We start from the raw sequence: 25514 nt of genomic DNA, 5'->3' as shown, positions 1-25514 counted from the left end.
GCTCAGGCTCCCGAGGAGACGCCGGGGCCCGAAGTCATCGCGACTCCGCAAGCCACCCCACGACGTTCGACTCAAGAGCGCCGGCCTCCCACCTACTTACAGGACTATGTTACTAACTGAGGGGGGAGGGGTGTAGTGTATGGCGTTCATAGAACGCCTTCATTCCAGACAGCGCAACCATTTCGTTATAACGTACCATCGTTAAAGCGTTAGTCCGCTAAAGCTGCGGAGGCAAAGGCGACGACCCGATGCCTCCGCGAAGAGCGCTGGTCATCCGCCAATCACAGCGAGTGGCGAGGAGGTGGATGCTACAGGGAGGACCTCTAACCAGCAGGGTGAATAGTTCCGGATCTGTATATATGCGGGACCCGGCCCGCGTGTTCTCTCTCTTACCTCGTGTTTGTACCATGCAATAAACTATGTTGCCCTACGTGCGTCTCTCAGACTGGTACATAACAAGGGGTTAAGTTTGAGAGCTCAGATTTGGAGACATTTAGTAGCAGCTCTAGTGGACATGAAGCAAGATTTGGTTGATATGTTGACAAGCTTGAATCACTGAGTTCTACCAGTGTGGATTAGCACTTGACTTTAGCAATTTCAACAAAAACCGTATTGCAGTACACGCAAAACCACTTGCAATCATGGCTTTCTCCCCCTTTTTTTAGCAGAAACACACAGGAACGCAGTTCCGGCTGGCTTGGTGTCAGGGGGTATGGCCCTGTGTGAAACAATGGTGATGTCAGGGGTATGGTCTAATATGCAAATGAGTTCCTGCTGTGCTTTTTCTACAAAAAAAGCCCTGCTTTCAATATTTCTGTTACAAGAAAGATATCTGGAAGCTGAACCACTGATGAAAGAAGCACCAAACAGTTTCATTCCCCAAGCTTAGAGAAGAAATGTTGGGTCTTGCTCATATAAGAATAAGAAGATTCATGGACTTGCTATGCATGGCAGGCCCTGTGTATAACGTTGGCATCTTTTTTATGTTTGATGGAGCTAAATATCTCTTTTCTAAACAGAGGTTGCTTCCGTCTTTTTTTCTAGATTGCCATTGTGATAAATGAGACAGAGAAACCCAATATAGCATCAAACCCTGAAGCTGCAGCAATTTTTTATTTACTTTAAAGCAACATCTGATTCAGCTAATTTACACAAGTCTCCCTATGGGAAGTTAATTGACACACTGAGAGTCACTGTTATGTAACACTGGGAGGATAGAAGTTAAACTGAAGGTTAGAGGGGGCAGATTCAAATGCTCATTTTGCAAACAAGGAAAGCCCTCAGTAGCACATGATTTGAGAGGAAACTATTAAATAAGAATTTACTGTAACAAGCCAATTTTTAACACTTGGGGACTGTTTTTCACTCAAACCAATGCTGCTTTGTTGCTTGTTGATATGATAATCAACCATTTAAAGTTAACTGCACAAAAAAATGACTCTCCAAAGCAGTATTTTTTTCTTATCTCTCTCAGTGGCCCAGATAGAAAAAGATGCAAAAGAATGAAGGCAGAAACATTCCCATGCTCCTGGCTTTCCACAAACTTTGTAAAACTGGATTATTCAAGAAGGCTTTTCTACATGGACAATAAGGTAGCACTGTACAAAAGACTTCACAAAGTTATTTGGATAAATCATTGGAGACTGTTGTTAGTACTACTGTTATCATCTGCTGTGGACTGGATCCTATTGTGTAATTATGTGCCATTTAATGCGTCATGTTAACACGTATGCTTTGCTTCAGTTCTGTTTCAGACTTCTGGTTGGTTCTACAACCCAAATCATGTTCCATTGTTTATTGAATGTCCCATCTTCTTGACTGTATTGACTCTGTGTCATCTACCTTAAGTGAGAAAGGTGACTATAAATAAAATGCATTTCAGACAGGGCAGGCACAACTCTAGTGCAGTGTCCAGATCTGCCTACAAATAGACAATGTGTATAAGCATATTGGGGTAGACTGGGTATGGTAGCTGTACAGATCTGAGAGGTAATAAAGGCCTAAGCCAGGAGTCCCTGACATGGTGTCCACTGACATCTTTCTTAGTGCCCACCAAGTGAGTTTAGAAAGTGGGTGGGGCCAGGGAAGGCTTTTGCCCCTCAGGGCTTCCAGTTAGCCACTGGAGATCTGATTGACTGGGCATATTAAAAAAAACATTGCCTTAGCAGTGGCTGCCAACACAGCACAAAGATATTCACTGAGTGACTGAAGGTAGGCTGCATATATGCAAGAAAATATTTTTAAACAACACCTTAATTTTAAAAGGTATCCTATGAAGCAAAGCTTCTACCTGAAAATGTTGAAGAGTTGCTATGAGTTACCTGAATCCCTGACATTTTGAGGTTGGCTTAACCTCCTGCGGCAGCCATTTTGTGACTGTGCTCACCCCACCTCAGAATTCCAAAGTTGCTTGCAGGCTCACAAAGGCTGGGAATCCCTGGCTTAAGCTATGCCTGTCACCTTATCCTGCACCATTAACCCCTGTCTCTGTTGGCTGGGCAAATTTCTGGCCCGGGCACCTAATGCCAAGCAAAATAATCAGATGCTGGCAAGGTTCTTACCCTTATCTCAGACTGTGGCTATAAACAGACACATTTCCCATGAACCCACAATAAAGTGTGCAAATTAATTAAATCATTTTTTATTTTAATTCTGCAACATTTATTCTGCATTTGCTACTTGTAGGTGAGAAGCACAGATTCTCCACCTTCTGACCTCAGAAATACTTAACATTCTCTGTGGCTTCTGAGAGTGTAACATTATATTGTTTGCACAGCTTTATAAAAACACCCTGGCAACAAAGTTACCTTCTTTAAAAAAATCAGAGCCAAAATTTCTCAGGCACAGAGAATTCAGAACCCATAACAATCCAAACTCTTGTGCAAAATCACACACCAAACTACTATTCTTCACTTTCTACGAGAGAGTGCAAGTATGAAGTAAAACAGAAAAGGGATACACAGGGCGGAGGTATTCCCATCACACTTTATGCCAGAAAATACTCAGCATCTTCACTAACTGCCAAGGAGAATCCAGGCACTCATTTTTAAGGGTGTGCAGTATTAAAATGTTTGTTTTAATTTAGAGTTCAGGTTTGGGGTTGAGGTTTTCTATGGAACGTGCTTTTTGGAAAGACAGGATGTCACTGGCAGTCTGTTTTCATTTTTGGAATTATATATCCAGATGCGAACCCCCAGACACAATCTCACTGTCCTTAACTTCTGAGAACAAACAGGCCCTCCAAGTGCTACCCACTTTCTACAAGCTTGTTATTGGTTGAAAGGGGCTGGAGAATGGACAACCAAGGGCTGGAGGGGATGCAGAACTTGATCCATTCCCAGCTCGCCATGTGCCATCTGGAACAGGATCCCCTCTACCTGCAGTAGACAATGAGAGAGAAGGGCTCAGCACATCCAAGTCACAAATCACATGGGGGATAAATCCCCAAGACCTCATACACCGACTACCTAGAACAAAGTCTGAATCCAGTGGCACCTTGAAGACCAACAAAGTTTAATTCTGGGTATAAGCTTCTGTGTGCATGCACACTTCTGCAGGTACATTGAAACAAGACTTCCTCAACCATTACATGTACGTGGGAGATGGGTTAGTTGCCAGGAAGGGCTAATTAGAATATCAAGAGAAACACTATCCTTGCCTCTTAAGAAAGAATGTCTTATGGTTCTTTCTAACTGCTCCTTAATCAGCCAGCATGGATAAGCATAAGGCAATAATGATGGGATGCAGCCATTCAAGAAGTAAGCCATCTCCCTGATAAGGGAGCTTTGTCAGACTAATAGCAACACTACTCAGATGTCCGTAAGGCCCCTGGCCTACCTGACAAAGATACCCAGTAGCATAGCTCCCCTACCTTAAACTCTCACTGACCTAGCAAGTTGGAGAAAGTAAATCAGCTGAGATGTTACAGTTCCTTATCTCTTCTAGGTTTCAAAGCAACTGAGAGAGAACGCTGGGGGACAGATCCTGTTCTTCAGCTTCTCTAAATGCCATCACAAAATCCCTTCCCTTCTGACAGCATAAAAGAAACCCTGGGCACTCCCCCAAGTCCTCTGTGCAAGCCACAGGCTAAGGGCTGCTAGCAAACAAAAACAGAGGGAGGCTAAGTAACACAAAAGAGCCCCCTGGCGCAGAGTGGTAAAGCTGCAGTACTGCAGTCGGAGCCCTCTGCTCATGACCTGAGTTCGATCCCAGCAGAGGCTGGGTTCAGGTAGCTGGCTCAAGGTTGACTCAGCCTTCCATCCTTCCGAAGTCAGTAAAATGAGTACCCAGCTTGCTGGGGGGGAAAGTGTAGATGACTGAGGAAGGCAAAGGCAAACCACCCCATAAAAAGTCTGCTGTGAAAACGTCATGATGCGACGTCACCTGAGTCGGAAATGACTGGTGCTTGCACAGGGGACTACCTTTTTTGTTTTTTAAGTAAGGCAAGCTAACATCTGAGAGTCAATGAGGTTGTTACAGGAGGGAAGGCCAGCTCTCCCACTCACCCGCTGGGCATAAGCCTCGTCCTCCTGGGGCCGGTATGACTTCCTGGACTGTGTGGTCCTGCAAGCGAGACAAGGGTTGAAGGAACCAGGTGAGTGATGGAGACTGATCCTGTTGAACAGTCCTGTGCTAACTCCTCTTTACCCAACATAGCAGATCATCATTTCCAGTATTCCTGTTCTTAGAGCACACAAAGTCCTGGCAGGAGGAAATAAGATCTTCATAGTCTTGTGGAAGCAGCAGTTGGTGTTTCTAGTTCTTGAACAGCAAGATGAACTTCTGCTGGATAATTCATATCCTTCAGCTGGTGTTCTCTAAATTTCTGACAGCCAAACCAAAGCTCTTCCTACACCCCCACCCCCAACTGGAAGTACACTTATTAAAAAAACTTATGCACCATCTTTCTGCTACCCTTCACCTTTATAGTCAAGGAAGTTTACTTCTAAACTGTTTAACAACTGTCAGAGGAGGCCTAAATTTCCTCTTAAGGCAACAACCTGACCTCGAAAAGAGCAATTCATGCAAAATACAATAGCCACCTTCCTCTGAGGAGAGATGCAGCAAAATGACTCCCCTGCCCTTTTCACCATCACAAAGTGATTGAAATAAGGCATGGCTAGAATAGTAAGTCATGCAGAAAAACAGTGGGCAGCCTCCTTTCTGGGTGGAAGCTCACAGCAGATTTACATTTTTCTGTCATTGTTCAGTAGCAATTATCTCAAAGTACACCTAAGTAGCTGGTGGACAAATCAGGAATTACTGCCTCAAACCCACATTCATACAAACCATCCCTGGCATCATATGCTCACTTTGAGGGAAAATCTTTCCTTAAAGCTTATAATTCCTTCTGCGGCTGCACTACTCACCTTCCTCTGATCTTGGAGGCACAAGATGGTAGAGCCGAAGGACGGGATGTGCTATACTTAAGTGTGATCTTGGAACTTAAGAAATCCTGAGAACAGCAAGCGTGGTGGCACCCTTTTCTTGGATTCTCTTGGTTCCTGTTGGAATAGACCAGGGAGGCTTAAAGCTGGAATAAGGGGAAGGGGGAGAATTGGAAGTAAGCAATACAGGGATCTAGTTTTACCTGAGCACACACTCCCTGCAGATGTGGTTGTCAAGTAAGCCATCTGGGACAGGGATGTTGAGAGGCTGAAGATGAAAAGGAATGAGGTTCTTGCCATCCTGGACATAAACTGAGCCTCTTTGGAGCAACAGAGGAGCCCAGCTGGATGACGGGCGGTACAGTGCCATTCCATGGACAACACACCAGCCCTCCACAACCTCTGAAAGAAGAAGGAAGCAGTGTGGGCGGCACAGTTTTTCTCCAGATCTGGCCTCATCAGTAGCCCTGCACCCAGTTCTACAGAGACCACCTCTTCCAGTAAGGCCTTGGCTCTTCCTCAACTATCCTTGTAATTATTGCCATTACTGAACAAAACCCTTAATCCCTGTTGCAAGTCCCAATACCCTAAATACATTCTGAGTGTCTCAAAATCTATTAGTGCCTTGATGTCCCTCTCTAACTTGAGTATGTTAGAACCAAGTTCCAGTGTGGGCTATATGTAAACCAAATAAATATATTCACTTAATGTAGGCATTAAAGATTTCCAGTATTTAGCACATAGCAATCTTTCAACGAGATGGAGCAACAGTATTCCTGTTTTTGAATATGCAAACATATATGCAGCTCTTTTTAAATATGCAAACAGACCTGAGGATCCAGAGGTTATTGTTAATATTTCTAACTTGTATTTATCTAGGTCCCAGTTTGTTGAGAAGACAAAAGCATGCGTAAATGTTCAACTTTTCACACATTTAAAATTCACAGCCTGTATAAACTGTAGATAATCCCTATGATAGCACCTTGCAGAAGTTCTCTCAAACCCAAATATATGGCATAGAAACTGATTTCATCTTGCATGTATTACCAAATATAAAGGAACAGATCCTTATCAAGATATCTCCCCCTATTTTAACATTTAAGTTAGCCTGCTTGTCTCATTCTTAGAAATTAACAATCAATAGATTTTTTAATGCTACATACTTCACTCTAGTTCAAATTCTTCCTAGTTGTTTCATGTGGGTGTGATTGTCTAAACTGAAAGGATTCAAACATCTGACTCCCCTCACCCTTTCTGATAACTGACCATATGTTAAAAACTTTTGTGTTCCATTCAGCCCTCATATTCATTAACCTTGTAAGATTCCCAACAGACTCCCTCCCCTATTCTAAGCTTCAAGCCCTCCATGCAAGAGATCTACTTACCTCTTTTATCTTCAGCAGGCTCAGATTTTATCTTTTGCAACAGAGCAGAACGTGGAACTGCCAAAGGTGTCTGATATGAAAATTAGATCAAGAGACACAACATACCATTAAGACATCTCTCTCTCTGCCACCCTCTTGCTCACTTTTACACATGCACACGCACATACACACACATTGCTATCATGGCTGGAGCACTTTGACATGCCACAGGGCTGTTCCTGCCACAAAAATTACTACACCAAGAAAATCTCACCTGTCCCAATCTTTACCCTTTCCCTTCACCTTTGACTTGACCGATGACCACCTAATCAAGAACCATGTCATTTCTGTAGTTGCATTCAGGACATAAGAAGAGGAGCCCTGATGGATCAAACTAAGTTAATGTAGCCCAGAACTCTGTTTCCAACAGTGGCCAACCAAATTCCACAAGTTCTACCTACTAAATTGCAAGTACATCCATCATATGTTGCCTGCTTTCAGACCTGCTAACATTTCACACTTTTCCTTCACAGGTCTCATTTCCATCCTAGATATGGGGTTGGATCCTGTGACTTCCCCTGCACTTAATTCAGTACATTAACTGCAATCTATCAAGTCCTCCTTCAACAAAGAAAGCTTCCAAAGGATAATGACTTCTTCCAATGGAGAAATATTTCCTCCATCAGAGGAAGCCTTTCTTGGTTGAAGAAAATCTTGGTGGAGGACAGTTCAAGATTCAGCTCTTGAAGTTCTCACTCCATTGGTGGCTGATGAATACTTTCCTGAAGTCCCATCCCTGATCCAGGCCCACTAACCTTTGCAGTTTGGTGGCACTCCTCAGTCTTCTTTGCTGCTTCTCTTACAGCACCTGGAGGTTTCAGCTGAGGTTTTACGTGAAAGGCTTGCAACCTCTCCACTAGTTCTGTATTCTAGGGGGAAAGGAACAAGTGGAGAAAAGGAGAGAACTAAAACACCCTGCGCTTATGACTATTTTTCCTCATCTGACTCTTTTAAAGATTAGGACACCAAAGTATGACAGAACTTCTGTGATTATTCTCTGAAGCTGCATATTTGCACACAGTATGAGCAAGGAGGAATGCCTACCTTTGCTTCTGAAGAGGCAAAAACAACCATTTTCCTAACAGAAGTGGAAAGCAGTGCTTCTTTCATTCCTATGCAATGTAAAGATTTAGCCAAATGGAAATCTGGGATTGGGGAAGTCCATATTCTCATATTCAGTAAAGGAGTAACAATGGGGCAGAATGTCCTGAATTTTACTTAACCACCTTCTCTCACCTTTCCTGTGGCACGAAGGCCCAGTTCCTTGCAGTGGTGTTGCAACTCTGACCTCTTCAAGACTTTGTAATTGATGGAGGTGGTTCCATTGACCAGGGAACTTGGCCTTGACTTGACCTGTGGATTTGTGCGAGGTGTGGCAACTGGCTGAGGTGTGGCAGTGGGTTTGGTTTGCTTGCGGCTTTGACGAGGCATTCTAGAACTAAAAGTGAATGAGAGAAATCTGGTTTGACAAAGATATTCTTCATTCCCTTTATCCATTCCCATCTAAGATACCAGCCCAAGCTATCCATACCCTTTGCTTTTGGGAAGTTTAACTGGGAACCAATGATATCATACTCTAGTGATCTTGCGGAACAGCAGAATGACTAAATCCAGTAATCCAAAACATGTTCTCCGGTTGCGTCACCTGATCCCTCACATTGACAAAGAAGAGTAGATAAAGCAACAGAGGCACACCCACCGTTTGTACTTCAGATTGGCTTGTTATCTTCTTTACACACAGAAAAAGTCCTTCTAACTAGGTTTCCATTAGAGTTTGTTAGATTATGTATTAAAACATTCTGTATCTCAGAACAAGTTTCAGTCAGTACAGTCTGTACAGTAAGTGGCAGTACAGTCACTTCAACAAAATTATTCTTGAGAATACTTATATATTCATAGCACTTAATCTATGTAAGCCATTTTGGATCCCTTTGGAGAAAACTACACAGAAATACCTAAATATAAAAATACTTACTGACCTCTCCTGCACTTGGAAAAGAACTGGGATAATGTCTGTAAAATGACAAGTCTAAAAGTAATTTTCCAGGTGTCTCCACCACTTTCAGTAAGAAGAATTACAAGACATTATTAGAACGGTATCCATTTCCTGTTGGAGTGAAAACAATGGGAATCGTGTGGTGCCTTCTGCACTCATAAACAGTAATATAGTAGCATGGAGCTAAATACGGAGGAAAGGGGAGGTTTGCCATCCTTCAAGTAGGGGTTGGAGATCTCCTGGGAGGGAATACAACTAATCTCCATTCAGCAGAGATCAGTTCCCCTAGAGAAAAAGGCCGATTTAGCAGGCAGACCCATTGAAGTCCTTTCCTTCTCCCAACCCCACCATCCCCAGGCTCCACCCCCAAAATCTCTAGGTATTTCTTATGTCAGAGTGGACAATTCTACAGTCAACCTGAAACACGCTTAGGGAAAATTATAGAGAATTTTTGTTCCACGTCGAAATCTTAGGCTGGTTAATAACTCTCAACGGTGAGCAGCAATAGAACAAAGCAGTAGACAAGGTGCACCTTTAAGACCAACTAAGTTTTATTCAGAATGTAAGCTTTCGCATGCTCTTAAGCAGACTTCATCAGACAAAATGGAATGGCAAGCTATCTTTAAATATAGAGAAAGTGAGCAGTGAGTTGGTATGTAGAGTCATGGGAATGTTTTTAGCAGATTAAAAGAATCCCAAATTGGGGTCTGTGTTTGTTTGTTTAGGATAGTTAACTGGGCTGTAACAACAGTGGAGGGTGATAAAAAGCAGACATGTCATAGGTCTGAAGTGCCATAAATCTGGGTGTCATTCTGGCTTCTTAGTTGTGGGTTTAAATGGAGGGCATTAGTATCTCAAGAAGTTATAGCAACGTTATAGTTTGGCAGTAGAAGAAAAGAATACATTAGAATATAGTGGAAGATGGGTTAGTATATGTAATAAGATAAACAGCCAATATCCCTATTTGAGTATGTCAGTACAAAACTGTTCTACAAGAGCAGCAAATCAGAGGAAAAGGAGACTAAGAAGCAATACGAATTCGCCCCCCTTAACCCACCTCTGCACGGACATTCACCAACTTTCCCCAGCCTTTCAAAGCGTGCGCGCTCTCTTGCTCAGCTGATATACAGTCTCTGCCAGCTCACGCCCCCTTGGCTGTGCCGGGTTGTGCGCCTGCGCGGGCAGCTCTTTGGTTCCGATTTGTGGCGAAGGGGGAGGCGGCAAGATGGCGGCGTCCATTGGGTTAGTGGGAAGGTGGGAATAAGAGGTCTTTCACTCTCGTGTGCCGGTAACGCGTTCATTTTCTCTAGGTTATCGTTCGGGCACTGTCTCTGCTTGCCTGCTGCACGTTTTATTTCCACGCCCACCGTAAATATCCATTGCAGTATTTCCCTCCCGTTTTTGCAGAATAAGTGGATAAAAATGTACACGGAGTTGCAGACTTACTTGGGAGAAAGCGCTGTTTTAACTCACTGGTGCGGAATTCTGGTGTAGGATCAGGTGGCGAACATGTTAAGATTTATTTGCCTTCCTGTGCTGGCCAAATCCCCTGTAATCCGGGAGTCCAGCCAGGTTTTACTGTTATTAAGTATTCAAAACTAATATTATTTTGTCAGGCCAGAGAATTTCATTGTAGTTGTTGTTTGTAAAGAGGCCTTCTGGTTAATGGGAAATTAAATTTACTTTGTTCTTTCAGAACTGCCACTGTCTGCTGCAGAATGTGGCTCATCTGCCATCGATTCCTTGCTTGCCCGTCATGTTGGTTAAGCCAGTGTAACCGAGCCCTGAGCCCAGCTACATGGCAGAAGAGGCAAGTTCCAAGAGGCAGCCGATCTATTTATAGTGAAACTGGAAAATGGGAAACAAAGTATGGACTGGAAACCAGGAAGAAAGTAGAAAGTTGGTGGCATATCAGAATAAAGGAACAGTTCAACACGATTTCAGGGGAAAATGTAAGCATGATGTCAACATTGAAAATTCACATCTGCCTCTTTTTGTCTCTGTTAGCTCTTCTGGAAGCATCAGCAATGTACTATTTTCTCAGACTTCATGTCTACCCTGAATGCTAGATTTCTTTTGCTTTCCCACCATGATATTTTTGGGGGTATATTTGCTTAGATGCCAAAACATTGGTAAAAGTAAATCGGTCAGCAGGTGTCAGGATTGGTATACCTGCTCCTTCCTACAGCAAAGCCAGTGGATTATGATCTATGCTTTTTAAAGAAATCCTGCATTGTAACTATTCCACAGAGTCCGATCCATGATTGAAAAGGTCTGGGCTGCTGTTGATGCCAGATGGGCCACTCTGAGTGATGGGATAGTCAACAGATAGTTGCCTGATGACCATAGCTGGCACACAGGAGCATATGGAAGAAAATGGTCCTTCAAATATTTGGGTCTTAGATTGTGAAGGGCTTTAAATGACATAATCAGCACCTTGAATTGAACTTGGAGATAGACTGGCAGCCAATGAAGCTGTTTCAAAACGGGCAACGTATGTTCTAGACCAGTTTTAATTTCTGGGTTGATTTCAAGGGCAGCCCCAAGTACAGCACATTGCAGTAATCCAACCATGAGGTTACAGAAGCATGGATCAGCATGGCCAGATCTGCTGAGTCTAAGTAATGAGAAAGTTTGCAAATCAGACGCAGCTGATAAAATGTGCCAGTTTGGTGTAGTGGTTAAGTGTGCAGACTCTTATCTGGGAGAATCGGGTTTGATTCCCCACTCCTCCACTTGCAGCTGCTGGAATGGCCTTGGATTAGCCATAGCTCTTACAGAGGCTGTCCTTGAAAGCGCAGCTGCTGTGAGAGCCCTCTCAGCCCCACCCACCTCACAGGGTGTCTGTTGTGGGGGGAGAAGATATAGGACGGCGTTTCCCAATGGCAGGGTCGCGAGCTGGCACCGGGCCACGCAGGCCTCAATGCAGGATCGTGGGGTCTCCTGTTGATGTCCCCCCTGGCCCACGGAAGTCAGGGGACCCAGCCGCGCTTGTTCAGGGGCCTCCCGACTTCCCCTTTCCCAGCAGAGGTCAGGGGAACCAGCCGCACTGGCACGGGAGCATCCAGACTTCCCCCTGGTCAGCGGAAGCCAGAGGACCCATATGCGCTGGCATAGGCGCCTCCCGGCTTTCCCCTGGCCAGCAGAGGTCAGGGGTCCCAGCTGCACTGACATGGGAGCCTCTCGACTTCCCCCTGGCCAGTGGAGGTCCGGGGACCCAGCTGGCGGTGGCTGCAGCGGTGGTGTCGGTGGTGCACCGGAGCAGCAGGGCCAGGGACAACAGTGGGACCAGAGGCAGTGGCGACCACAGCAACCTCACCTCCAACTTCAACCAGTGGTACATCTGAAGCAGGCTCTGGCAGCAGTGCCCTGGACCAGTGGTGGCCTCATCCCGCTCTGCATCCTCTCTCTCTCTTTCCCTTTGTTTCCACCGCTGGGATATTGTGGAGCTGCTGCTGCTGCTGCTGAAAAGAAAGAGAAAGAGGGAGAGAGATGAAAAGATTTGGGGGGGGGGGAGACTGTCAGTCAATCTTTTCCCCTGCCTTCCTTCCTTCTTTCTTTCTCTCTCTTTCCCTCTTTCTGTCAGTCCCCCCCCCTCTCTCTCTTTCTGTCAGTCAGACTTTTCCCCTGTCTTCCTTCATTCTTTCTCTCTCTCTTTCTATCAATCAGCCTTTTCCCCTTTCTTCCCCTCTCTCTCTTGCCATTGCTCATCTGAGTAGAGGTGGGAAGAATCTTGAAATGCCCTGCCATTTCATGTTTTCCCAGGCTGAGAGCATTTTATATTTTTAGTTTTCTGCTGTGTGATCCTTGTGCTTTTTCTTGATTGCATTGCAAAATCCCACTATTCTCCTACCTTTCCTAAACAAAACATTGCAAGAGTTTTAGGCATGTTTGTACATCATTTTCTGTCTCCCAGCTCCACCCCCAAAGTCTCCTGGCTTCATCCCCAAATTTTAGTGGGCCATAAAGGAGAAGTGTAAAAATAACCAGGCCACAGGGGGAAAAAGTTTGGGAAACCCTAATATAGGAGATTGTAAGCTACTCTGAGTCTCTTGATTCAGAGAGAAGCGCGGGGTATAAATCTGCAGTCGTCGTCCTGGCCACCATGCCAAAATGCTTTTCAAACAACAAGGCAGGGTCCCTGAGCACCCCAGGCCTCTTAACCTGCTCTGAAAAAGCCAGCACTACTCCATCTAGGATGATGAAGGACTACAGTTAGAAGAATATCAGCCTCTCCAACCAGCTTTACCTAAGCCTTGTCTGGATTCAGCTTCAGTTTGTGGGCCTATTATCAGTTTGTGGATCTGTTTATAGACCTATTGTCAAATAGATGTGGCTGTGCTACTTGAGGTGCTGATGATTTTGACTGAGATTCTTGCATGAATGTTGTATGCTTCCTGGAAATTAGCCTTACTTTTAATTGTTATATCTCTAAGCTGATTCCATGAAGATTAGGCCCTTGATTTGGCAGAATTTTTCTCTAGTAGTGTGTGTTGTCCTGTGATTAGAATACAAAAGCAATGAAGAATTAGTGGAAGCCCTTATTTAGGTTGCTGCTGTTTTTTTCTAGCAATTCCCTGTGGCTTTAACAGCTGTAAAGGAAGCAGAAATGCTTTTGGTAGAGCTTTTTTTACTGTTGTATTTCTGTGCAGGGAAAAAACTTTGCATGCTAGATTTCTGCTTTTCATGGGAATCCAATCTGGAAAAAAATATGGGCATCCTGTATAGTATTTTGTTCAGAGTAAGGAGCAGGTAGGAAGAACCTCAGGAGATAGCAATTGGGACAACACATCTATATTGGCAACAGGGTGTGTCTGCTGTCTTGATATTCACACTGATATGACTCTTAAAACAGTTGTTTGCTTCATACTTAACCCTCAAGTCAGGAAAACTTTTAGCCAAACTGTCCAAAACATTGGGGTGCCCCAGAAACAAGCCGATTCCTGACTTCTGAGTTTGTTTATGATGGCATGGTGAAAAAACAGAAATTGCCATAAACACAAATGCTGGGTTGATCAGTCTCCAAGTCATTGCATCACAAGCAGCCACTTGAGTGTTTGTTTGGATGTGTGTAGGAAAGGAAAGGTCCCCTGTGCAAGCACCAGTCATTTTCAACTCTGGGGTGATATTGCTTTCACAACGTTTTCAAGGCAGACTTTTTTTATGGGGTGGTTTGCGAATGCAAACCACCCCATAAATCAGCTACCGCTGGGGATCGAACTCAGGTCATGAGCAGAGCTTAGGACTGCAGTACTGCAGCTTTAACACTGTGCACCTTTAAAAAAGCACAGTAGATGGTACATGACTGAGAATTTTCTCTCCAGTCCTTATTCTGGGTTTACATTTGTGGTAGAGTCACAAAACCTGCAATCTTGGAAACAAAAACAATCAGTTTTACATAAAATAAATTATCTCTTTAACAGAACAGTGTATTATGTATAAATATATTTTCATATTACATATTGTAAGTATTAACTGTCAGCCTCAGTTGTTAAATTTGCAACTCTGCTTTTAAGATAAGCAGTAAGGGAAAACTTTAGTGTGACTTTTTAAAAATACAAAAGGAGTTATGTAATTTTTGTTAAGTAGGTTTTTTCAAGTTGCATTCTACAAGCTGTAATCATGAAGATGCCACTGAGGGAATTCCTGTTTTATTTTACTGCTGCAGACAGACAACTGGAAACTACAAAATTTTTTGGTTTTGTGTGTTTAGAAGCCAAGACCAAAGTTTTATGTCCTTTCGATGTTTCCGTATCCCTCTGGGAGACTTCACATGGGCCATGTTCGAGTCTACACTATCAGTGACACCATCGCGTGGTTTCACAGAATGAGAGGATTGCAGGTATCTGTTCAGAAGTTACTTTGGGCTTGTGAAAAGGGGTGGGGATATTTTCTGCTGCAAAAGGCAAAAAATAGGGACTGGATGAAAGTAGAACCCTTTATTTGAAAATGTTATTGACAAATCAGACATAAATTGTGAAGCCTAGGTTGAAAGGGACACTCCTCTGGCCAGCCATCTTGTAGAAGTGCTCTGCTGCCTTCCAAGCCCCTTCTTCCTCTTCAGGCTCACATTCCCTTGCTCTTGTTACCATGTACTGCCCTTCATTTTCCAAAGGGTTGTGTACTTACAGTGTAGTCCTGTGTAGAATTACTCCAGTCTAAGCCCATTCCTACCTCAGTATCTTTTTAAAATGTGTTTTGAGATATTGTGTTTCTTTCCTCACAGTTCTGTCACCAGATATATTTATATACCAATCAGGTCTTTTTTTCAATATGGTTTCTAGGACCATCAGTTTATAATTATTAGTGTGGGAATGTGGATGTTTTCCCCATGAGGACAAGCTCGTGTAGTTTCCCTATTGTTACTGTTGCTGTCAATACAGCACACCAACAGCATAACTTCCATGTAGCCCTGGTCCCTCGGCAGTAACCACTCCCATACACACAACCATTTTCCATTTTTAAAAAAGCAATGGAGATTGAATATTGTTATATCAGTTGGTGTATCTGAATTACCACTTTTTGTAAAAAGTAAATCTCTGGCCTCTTTAATTGGAGATATATGCCTTTTCCCTTATATCTCTGCAATGAAAGGGACAAGAGACTTAATTTAAAAAATGAAATATGGGAATTCAGAGACCCTGATACAGAAATTATTTATAACAATATTCAGTAGCTACTTAAAAACAAAGAAAAAGCTCCCCCAGTAGCAAGTGTGGGGCCAGGAAAATGCAAACTTTCCTGCCGCTTTGTCAGCCATCCAGGTTATGCTGTGATCTTTCCCAAAACCAGGACTTTTTTTGTAGCAGGATATCATTTGCATATTAGGCCACATCCTCTGATTAGGCCAATCCTCCAAGAGCTTACAGGGCTCTTCTTACAGGGCCTACAGTAAGTTCTTGGAGGATTGGCTACATCAGGGGTGTGGCCTAATATGCAAAGGAGTTCCTGCTACAAAAAAAGCCCTGCCCAAAACTTTGTAGCAGAGTGAGTTTCAGAAAGATTACAGAAAAGGTTGGGAACCCCTGGGAGATGGCATGAATGCATCATGACGCTGAAGGGAAGCAGGAAAAAACCTGTTTCCCAATGCCATTGAACCCAGGGCAGATAATCCATGTGGAAACAGCCTAGCCCTAGAACATTCTCTTTCTTTTCATGTTGGACCTCTGTTGCAGGGATGTTCCCTTTTCTGAGCCCTGGGGGCATTGTACCTGTCGAAATAGGATTCTTTCTGTATTCAGCACTTCTGTTATTGCTGTGATTGCCATATGAAATCTGCTTGCATGAACTTGACAGACATTAATGATGAAAAACACCTTCCCCACCCCCTTGTTTGCACTGTTTGTACATTTTTGTTTTAATTTAATTTTAATATTCCTTCAGAGGTTGGGTGTTTCTGCATGGCATAAATAGAACACTTATGAGCTCTCTCTCTCTCTCTCTCTCTCTCTCTCTTTTTTTTTTTGCTGGTAAGAAGGCTATGCCCTCGCCTGTATGACACCTGAATTAACATGTCTGTATTTGCTCTTCCCTCTGCTGGAGAGCATATCTGTCCCTATGGAAAGGGTAGGTAAAGACACAACAGTACTGGCAAGCCTCACAGTCAATGATGATAAGATATAGCACTTATGGTTCTGGAGCTCCACTTGCAAGAGTGCTTCACCAAGCTGTGAATGAAGCACACTTTATAAAAAATCATCCAGAGATGAAAAATGCACCTTCCTGTGTGCCATTTGCAAATTTCAAAACCTTGTAGTTGCAGGAAAGCTATAGTTAAAGTATGCTCTCGTTCTTTCAGTTTAGTAGTTAAAAGTCTGCAATGCTAATAGTGAGCTTGCATCCACATGAGGCCATAAGAATGAATTTCTTCTCTGCAACCTTCTAGAGCATCTCTTTTGGATATGGTTGTCGGAAAGTGTTCTTGCTGTGGTGATCGATTGGTCCTGTTGTCTGTAGCTAAGCTGTCAAGTGAATTTAGAAGCACAAGAACAGCCCCGCTGGGTCAGATCAATGGTCCATCTAGTTCAGCATCCTGTTTGGCACAGTGGCTGGAAGCAGAAAGTTTTGCAAGCTGCTGAAGAGGCCTGTCGATGCTTTCTGCCCAGACAGGTGCAAGACAAGTGAAAGATACAAGAAGAGTAGATTTTCTTACTTCCATTTCTACTTCATTGGGAGATGCTGTGAGTTCCAGGAGTGAAGCATGGTGATTTCACGTGCTGAGGGAACTGGTGGGAGTATCCAAATGGTGTCTCCTTATTTTCTCCTCCCTCCCCCTTATGAATTAGGAGAAACATGATACGGATTTGTGATTCTAGCATTAACATTCACCATTGTTACTTTGCTTAGTATCACTCTAGTTCTGTTTGCATTTATTCTCCTTGAATATTGTGTTGCTTTTGAAAACTGGCTCATTGCAAGTTCATGAAAGAGCATTTTGCAGAACGTTTAACATCCATTCACAGTTCAAAGCCAAGAAAGAATGCATCTGAAATCATTTTCTTTTTAATGCAGTTTGAAGGCTGCATTAGTCTCTATGGGAACAGATAAATACATTGGCTTCAGAGATTTAATCTATGGATAATTGATGATGGACTGGAAATGATTTTTCCCTGCCTGTATTTTGCACAATGTGTTTGTCTCTACGGTAACGTTAAGTACATCTGCTGCAGAGACTAACGAATGAGTAATATTTCTTCTTACACGGATGTTTGTGGGACCTAACTTTGAGTGTAGAGAGGTATGCACTGCATCCAGTGTAAATTTTTCTGCTGATGGAAGGATTGAGGTCTTTCCACCAAGTCCCTCTTCTTGTTGCAGATCCCGGATTTGCCTCTCACACTGTCCCTGAGAGTCCCTTGGAGCAGCATTTTGGGGTTTTCAGTGAGGGAAGGGAGGTAGGAACATTCAGTTCCACTGACAGAAATACGTTGAGAAGTTACGTCTTGGTCCAGCTTTACGAGAGTCCAGAAATCTGAGGCTCTGCATACAACGCAACCATATTTTTTGTTGCTGCTCACCATGTTCATGGACTTGGGAAGGAAGAAGAATTTTCTCTGCCTGTGCAGTGGGGGTTTCCATGAGCAATAGGTTGTCTGTGCACACAAACAGCGTAGAGGAGAAGTTCCTTGTCCTGGGCATATGGGACCTGAGAAGTTGTGCTTGCTGAAGACAGAAGGGTGCTTGCAAGCAAGGTGTGACTTTATGATTATAAGATGTAGTAGAGCTTGAAGTTGCCTTTTTATTGACTGCTGCACTGTTGTAGAAAGTGTGATTGTTCCTGGGTTGGATTCAGACTAAATTAGCAATTTATATTGATCCCCACCTCCTTTTCCCCCTGGAGCTGCCCCTCTTGTCACTTCTCAGGGTCCCCTGTTCCCCAGGACCAGCATTTTGTCGAGATTACCAGGCGGCAGTGGGATGAGGGAGGAAGAAAAATTCCATTCTGCCATGGGAAAGTTTACTCTAGGTGCAGCCCATGAATTAGTACATTTTTATCCCACCTTTCCTCCCATTTCATCCTAAAACCAACCCAGTCTGGTAGGTCAGGCTGAGAGACAGTGCTTAGCTTGAGACCCACCCCCCAACAAGCTTCGTGTCAGATTTGGGGATATGAATTTTGTACTCCTGTATCCTCTAACTTCTAAAGCACATTAGCTCTCATGTAGAGTCATGAAATGGGAAGGAACAGGTGTCAGCAAACTGGTATCCTACTGAGAGCATCTTATTGGAACACATTGAAATATGATTGTGAGTAATCTGATTGGCAATAGACTGATAATATATGGTGATAATTCCACATTGTCTTAAACCCTGCAGTTGCTGTCATCTTTGAGAAATGTTGTTATCCACTTTTATAGCGCAGGTACATTTTGTAGAAAAGATTCTATGGCAGATGATAATTCTAGAGTGGTAGCCATATTTGTCTGAGCCTAAACCCATACCAACTGCACCAAAAATACCAAACACTTGTTTCAAAATTATAAAATTGTCATATTATATGAAAGTGCATGAACATCCAAAAATTCTTACAAACATTACAAAATTAAAAATAAACAGTCCTATATTAAGAATCCCATACAGAATATGTCAGTTTCACTGGGTGACTCCAAAGAAATCTTAACCGGGAAAATTCACTCCCAAATTATATACAAAGTGGAGTGGTAGCCATATTTGTCTGAGCAGCAAAAAGTTAATGGGCCCACTAGCACCTGTAAGACTAAAGGCTTCATTCTGGCATGAGTTTCCATGGGCTAGTTGCTAGACCCAGATTTGTCAGATGCGTGTAGTGAGTCCTTGCTTCCCCTCACCCAATTGGTATGTGCACTGGATGGCCCAGGTTAGCCAGAATACTGGGTCAGTTCTGGTTAGTATTTGGATGGGAGATCAAGGAAGTCCAGGGTCGCTATGCAGAGGGAGGCAATCTCAAACTGCCTCTGTTCATCTCTTGTCTTGAAAACTTTACAGGGTCACCATAACACGGCTGTGATTTGATGGCACTTTACATACATCCAGGCACCTACAGAGAAGTGTGTCTTCATAGAGGGGACCCGCTGAATGCATTAACGAAAGTAGGCTGCAGTTCTTGCTGGAGTATAAACTTGCTGGTCTATACAGTGCTACAAGACTCTTTTTTGTTTGGGCATGCTGAGCTAGTATTTCTCTTGGAATATGTAAACAGTGTTAGAAACAGCTGGACAAAGAGCTCTGGTCATCCAATAAAAATAAATATTACTAGGAGAGTGGTATATATGCCTTTAGTCGCTTGTCAATTCAGAATTGGTATAGAAGGAACTTAATAAAAGAAGAAACTTGCTAATTTAAATCTTGGTTATGCTAGATGACCTTAGGCAAGCTTCTGCCTCATCCCCACATGCAATATGGGGTAAGTGCAATGCTCCTTCTAAGCTGTGGAGTCTTGTGAGCAAAAATTCTGCTTCATGAGCTACTGCATAAATTAGTTTACTCTGGGGCCATTTTTCCTGAGCTAAGAGCAAAATGTGTGAGTTGGAGGCAAAAATCCTGAGCTAGCTCACACTAACTCAGTTTAGAGGAAACACTTGATAACAGTACTTAAGGTAAATTGTTAAGACTGCAGCAACATGATGCATATTGTACTTTGGACACTGAAAGCAGTGTTATATATTCAGGGCTTTTTTTCTGGAAAAAAGGAGTTGCTGGAACTCTCAGAAACAAATGAGAAACATATGGGCACCCCTCACGATTTTTTAAACATTTTTTTGGGAGAATTTTGATTACACAAGGAGGTTCCGGAACTCTGTTCACCCTGTTCGCTTAGGAATAAAGCCCTGGTTACATTAAAGCTCATTAGTCATGTATGTTTTCCTCTGATTCAGAAACATTTCACCAGTGTTTACCTGCATGTGGGGGTCACAGACCATGCTTACCTTTGATAAAGCTAGGGATTAGTTCCTGCTGTTAATCATTTGAAAATTAAGTAACTCTGGTTACTGAGCATGATTCTTTATAGCATTCTTATATTGGTAGGAAATCTATGGCACCTGTCAGACATCTGCTGCTGCAGTATATTGCTCGGTGTCCCCAACACTCTGCCTGTAGGCGCCATGGTGCCTGTTGACACCTTTTCTGACACCCACCCAACATTTTTACAAAGTAGATGAGGCCAGATAGGGCAAATGCCAGCATATTCTTTTGGGAAGCATGTGTGTTTAAAAGACAGATTCCATGTTTTCCCCAAAGGCATCTGTCTGATATTTGCTTAAAAAGAAAAGCAAATACATCCTGACTAGAAAAGGGCACTCAAATTATCAAGGGCTAGGAAGAAAGACTTAAGAGTTCAGAACTTTTCTGTTCAGAAAAAAAGACAACTGCAGATGAACACAGTTGTAGTTTGTAAAATTATGAAAGGTATGAGAAAAGTACTCAGAGAACTTTTTCTCCCTCTCCTATAACACTAGAACTCAGGGGTATACACTAAAGTTGATGGGCAGGAGGGGCAAAAAACAAAGTACTTCAAACAGTCTACTTTACACACACATCAGATAATTGAAGAACAGAATTTGCTGCTGCTAGATGTAGTGGTGGCCACTAGATGTCTTTAAAAGAGGACTAAAACATTAATGGCTTCTTTCATGTCTATGGCTGTGGTCAGATACCTCAGGGCTCTTCTTACCACCTGATGACCAAGGCTTCATGTTGTACTTTCCCAGATCCCTGTCTCCTGGGATGTGCTGCTAGCCTCTGAATAGCCAGAAGCCTTCAGTTGCTTGTGGAGCTCAGATTAAGCATAAACTATTGAGGCATCTGTAATCGTGCAAAGCACAGGTCCCAAGACATACCCTCCAGTTTATAAAACACAATTTCAAGTGTACAGAATAAAATCAAATCCTAAATAACCCTTGCCCCCCCCCCCCCCCCCCCAATATAGCCCATATCATTAAAATGCCAGGCAAGTGGAATGGTCTTGCAGTGCATCCTAAAAAATTCAGTAGTTTCCCCCTCATTTCCACTGGGAGCCCATCTACAGATTGGGAGCTATGGTAGACCGGTCTGGGGTTCTGGTTGATGCGATGAAAAGCAGGGGACAACTGGCAGGTAGCAATCTGAGGAAAACAAATGGAGCATGGGGACGTGTGGGAAGAAATGGTACTTTAGATGTGTGAGTCTTGGCATATCTGGATCTGTCCATAGATGCATCTGTGGGTAACTAGCTGTTCTGATAAATGAGTTCTTACTACAGTAGTGGTAGGGGATTCTAGATAGTAATAAGATTTTTAATATGTATTTATTATCTGGTGAGCATGTTGAATTTGCAGAGGTGAGGAGAAATGGTTCTGGTGCTTTGCCTAACTCATTTGCATAAGGTATGCGAATATATTCTACACCTGTTTTGCATAATTTATACAGTTTGCAAAATTGCATTTTTCTGTTTTTCATCTTAAAAATTATTTCTATTCAAAACAGTTTTCATTGCTCCAAGTTCTCTTCTGACCGTTTACATAAAAGACGTTATTATAGAATTTCATCGGCACATCTGGATAACACACCATCAGCATATTCTTCTGTCTTTGCAAGCTGATGTTTCTGCAGCCGTTGACAGAGCCAGTCTGCCAACGGCTTTAGAAGCATGCAGATTACAAAAACAGAAGAATATGCTCCATAATCCCCTTTGTTTAGCTGTCCCAGGGTTCACTTTCCAGAAGAAAGGGATTCTGGGACTTTCGTATCTAGAAACATTTTCTGAAGCTTTAATCTCTTTGGGTAAAGATTCCCCCACCCTACTCCATTAATTTAGTGGTGAAAGAAGTGCTGCTTCAGATCTGTTCAGGAGCACGTCTTTCTTTGTGCATTTCAAGATTAACCCAAGGCTCTGAAAACAGATGCTGGGACTAAGTCCTGGCACAAACCTCAGCTTTTCCACTGCTAGTTTCCCAAGCATCCATATTTAAGAACAAATTCCTGGCACTTCAACTGAGTAAAGCCAAAATTCTATCCTGGATAATGCTGACCATAGAGTCTGAAGAAAAAGTACTGTGATTGTCTTGATGCAGAATCGCCTCTCGCCTTTTTGTAGAGTGCACACAGTCTGGAGCATAAGCAAACTATGAAACCCGCCCCCCCCCCCCCCCAAAAAAACCCCATTCCTGCATAGTGCTTAAAGCCAAATTATTTGTAGCAGTTTGGACAATTCAGTGAAAGAGTGAAAAATGCTGAATTGTGAAAGACACTTCATTATTTTGAGCCCTGAAGGTGTCATTAAATCAATTCCTGAAAGTGACAAAGGATGACATTTTCTTTAAAAATCATTTTGCTACAGGTCATCAATCCAATGGGATGGGATGCATTTGGATTACCTGCAGAGAATGCGGCAATCGAGCATGGCTTGCATCCAGCAAACTGGACACAAAGGTGTTTCATTTTTTCAAGCTATTGAACACAGTTAACAGTGTTGAGGCAAAGATAGTGCTTTGATTGCCCGTCCTTACTCCTTCACCATTTCAGTTTCCTTTCCTTCCATGGAGGACTGTATATTCATTTAATGTTCTCTCTCTCTCTCTCTCGGCTTGGCTTCGCGAACGAAGATTTAAGAAGGGTGCAATAGTCCACGTTTGCTGCAGGCTCGCTGGTGGCTGACAAGACCAATGTGGGACAGGCAGGTCCGGCCACAGCGGCTGCAGGGAAAAGTCTGATTTAGGGTTGGTCCTGTAGCAGTGCAATTCTTCCTCAATCTCCTTTTGTCCTCAAGACCAGCTATGCGTGCGTTCTCAAAGGAAGAGACAGCCTGGTGGATGGTGTGCCTCCATGCTTTGCGATCTGAGGCTAGGTCAGACCACTGGTGATGGTTGATGTGACAGGTGCTAAGGGATTTCTTCAAGGAGTCCTTGTACTTCTTCTTTGGTGCCCCTCTATTTCGATGGCCGGTGGAGAGTTCGCCGTACAGGGCAATCTTGGGAAGATTGCCCTGTACGGCGAACTCTCCACCGGCCATGGAGGACTGTATATTCATTTAATGTTACATTATTGTAATCATACCTTGCTTTAACCCTAGCTGCACATTTTCCCTTTTATAGTATGTACTGCTGTATGCTTTCTCCTGGACAGAAGTGGCAGTCCAAAACAGACATCCTTCTAAGAGGGGAGGTCTGAGCTAGTAGACTTGGGGATGAGGTGGTAGATTAGGCCTCTGGAGGGGAGGCCAAGACTGGTAGACCTGGGCTTTGGGTGGTAGACCTGGGGTCTGGGTGATAGATTTGGCCTCCAGAAGGGCAGTTGGTTGGTACCTATTGGCTAGACCTGGTAACCTCTTGTCCAGAGGCCAGGTCTACTCCCATTGATTTCGATGGCTGATTCAAGTAGGTTAATTCTTATCCTTTGAAGTCAGTGAGTTGAGAAAAATATAACTCTGAACTACACAGCAAATATTGTGCCTTAGAGAACCACCCCAAGTACTTATGAATTTCTAGATCTTTCCCATCATCATGCCAGAAATGAAATATTTAAATGAAGGATGGTGTGCCTGATGTGCAAACAAAGTTATGTGACCTAAGATACTTTGTAGTCCAGGTTCAGAAATTAGCAGTCTTGCAAATAACTGATGCAGTGTGAATGATGGGTAGAGCAGCATGGCAGACGGGAGAGGCAGTTAAGGCAGAGCAAAGGCAGCTCAAGTCAGAAGCCTTGGGGCAAATAGAGCACTGAGTGCCAGCAGTCCTTTGGGCTATTAAGATGGATTTTGTTTTGTTTGCAGTAATATTCAACACATGAAAAAGCAACTTGATGCACTAAACCTGTCTTTTAACTGGGATCGGGTAAGCCTTTGTTGTTGTTTTAATGCCTCTAAAATGTATATGATGTACTTCTAGAATCAAAATTCTCTGAAACGATAGGGAAGTGTAAGCATTTAAGTATTTCATGTGGATAAGAAGCATGAAGCATGCCTCTGAAATTACTTGAAAATGTTGGGTTGGATCCAAAGATTCCTTCTTTCATGCGGAAGGTGTGTTTTGCTCATAGAAGAGGTTTTCATTTTACTCTACTGGAGTACTGTACTAGAAAAGGTAGCCCTCTGCTTGCATGGCCTCTGCCCAGATGAGTGCATGAGGCTTCCTATAAAAGCTCTTTAGTATAGCACCGTACCGTTGAGTCAAACCACGCACAAGTGTTTGTAGAACAGAAGTAGCTATTTTCTTTCTGCTTACAATTTCTTTGAATCCAATCTCTCCCCCCTCCCCTCCCCCATAAAAGATGTATTACTTTTGAGATGGCAAAAGAAATCACTTCATATGTTGTCATAATCTTTTTTGTGTTACTGATGAAAAGACAGCTTTGATTTTTCTTTGGCCTTGTGCTAGTTTTGTGCATGGCCAGAATAATGCTTTAATACTCACAGCTTCTATCAAAGACTAGTATGGGGCCTGTATACCTGGAAACGTCAATCAGTGACGCTCTTGATTTGAAAAGATGTTGCCTGCCCCAGTCCTTTACCTCGAGGTTGGTAACGGAGCCTTGTTCCAAAGGCTCTGCTGTTCTAGGAAAATGCAGATGTAGAGCAATAAATGTCCTACAAAAACATTTCATCCTAAAACATGATTAGTGAAACAACCTACTCTGTGAAATTAATGAGCTCAAGCCCACCTAAACCTGTGCTGGATTGTGGCCAAGAAGCCCCCTCCCCAGTGTTCCACTTATCTACAAGATGCTATTCTATTATCTATCGTATTTCTATTAAATAAGGAGCATGCAAAGGTACCAGAGTGCTTACGGATGAGTTATTTGTGTTTTGATGTCCCAACATCTGTTCTTTGTTTACAGGAAATAACCACTTGTTTGCCAGATTACTATAAGTGGACACAGTATCTTTTTATCAAACTTTATGAAGTGGGATTAGTATACCAAAATGAAGTAAGTTCAATTATGGAGGTGCCCTTAAAAGCTTTGCAATCCTTAGGCAATAACTTTCTGGTTTGTTGTGATGGAGAAGCCTGCACAAAACACAAGTGTGAAAGAGGGGAAAAGGAGAGACCACATGGGCATGTTTTGTTCTGTGTCACATGACTGTAAATGTAGGTGAATGTGCCTGTTCCAGGTTTAGCTATTTGGAGGGAAACGTTCGCTATCAAAAAAAGCCCTTGAGCTGTGATGGTTGAAGGAATCGAGGCAGGACATGTTGTGTGAAGACATTTTTCACTCTCTTTGGGAACATAATTTAACGAGAGGGAAGGAGCAAGA

At 43.0% G+C, this 25514-nt stretch overlaps 3 protein-coding genes across 3 annotated transcripts in view; 2 read left to right on the top strand and 1 right to left on the bottom strand.

The window, feature by feature from the left end:
* Positions 1–2625: 2625 nt before the first annotated feature.
* Positions 2626–9900, bottom strand: LOC132577828 (developmental pluripotency-associated protein 4-like). The gene is made up of 9 exons (XM_060247501.1): positions 9865–9900; positions 8791–8824; positions 8048–8249; positions 7567–7680; positions 6773–6842; positions 5591–5789; positions 5370–5504; positions 4506–4563; positions 2626–3377 (listed from the first exon to the last, which is right to left on the bottom strand). Exons 3-9 carry the CDS (start codon positions 8240–8242, stop codon positions 3270–3272), a joined length of 879 nt encoding a protein of 292 aa, XP_060103484.1. The 5' UTR covers positions 8243–8249; positions 8791–8824; positions 9865–9900; the 3' UTR covers positions 2626–3269.
* Positions 9901–10508: 608 nt separating this feature from the next.
* LARS2 (leucyl-tRNA synthetase 2, mitochondrial) overlaps positions 10509–25514 on the top strand; it is an 82005-nt gene continuing 66999 nt past the window's right edge. Inside the window, exons 1-5 of the mRNA XM_060247489.1 lie at positions 10509–10759; positions 14521–14649; positions 22603–22694; positions 24034–24094; positions 25098–25187. Coding sequence (XP_060103472.1) covers positions 10526–10759; positions 14521–14649; positions 22603–22694; positions 24034–24094; positions 25098–25187 — 606 coding nt within the window. The 5' untranslated portion in view covers positions 10509–10525. The remainder of the gene's footprint in view (positions 10760–14520; positions 14650–22602; positions 22695–24033; positions 24095–25097; positions 25188–25514) is intronic.
* The window catches only part of SNRPD1 (small nuclear ribonucleoprotein D1 polypeptide), a 230538-nt gene continuing 220170 nt past the window's right edge, over positions 15147–25514 (top strand). Inside the window, exon 1 of the mRNA XM_060247505.1 lies at positions 15147–15157. The gene's annotated coding sequence lies outside the window, so the exon portion shown is untranslated. The remainder of the gene's footprint in view (positions 15158–25514) is intronic.

Source organism: Heteronotia binoei, chromosome 10, assembly GCF_032191835.1.
Source record: "Heteronotia binoei isolate CCM8104 ecotype False Entrance Well chromosome 10, APGP_CSIRO_Hbin_v1, whole genome shotgun sequence".
Lineage (NCBI taxonomy): Eukaryota > Metazoa > Chordata > Lepidosauria > Squamata > Gekkonidae > Heteronotia > Heteronotia binoei.
The sequence above is the reverse complement of the archived record's forward strand: the minus strand, read 5'-3'. Positions and strand labels throughout refer to the sequence as shown.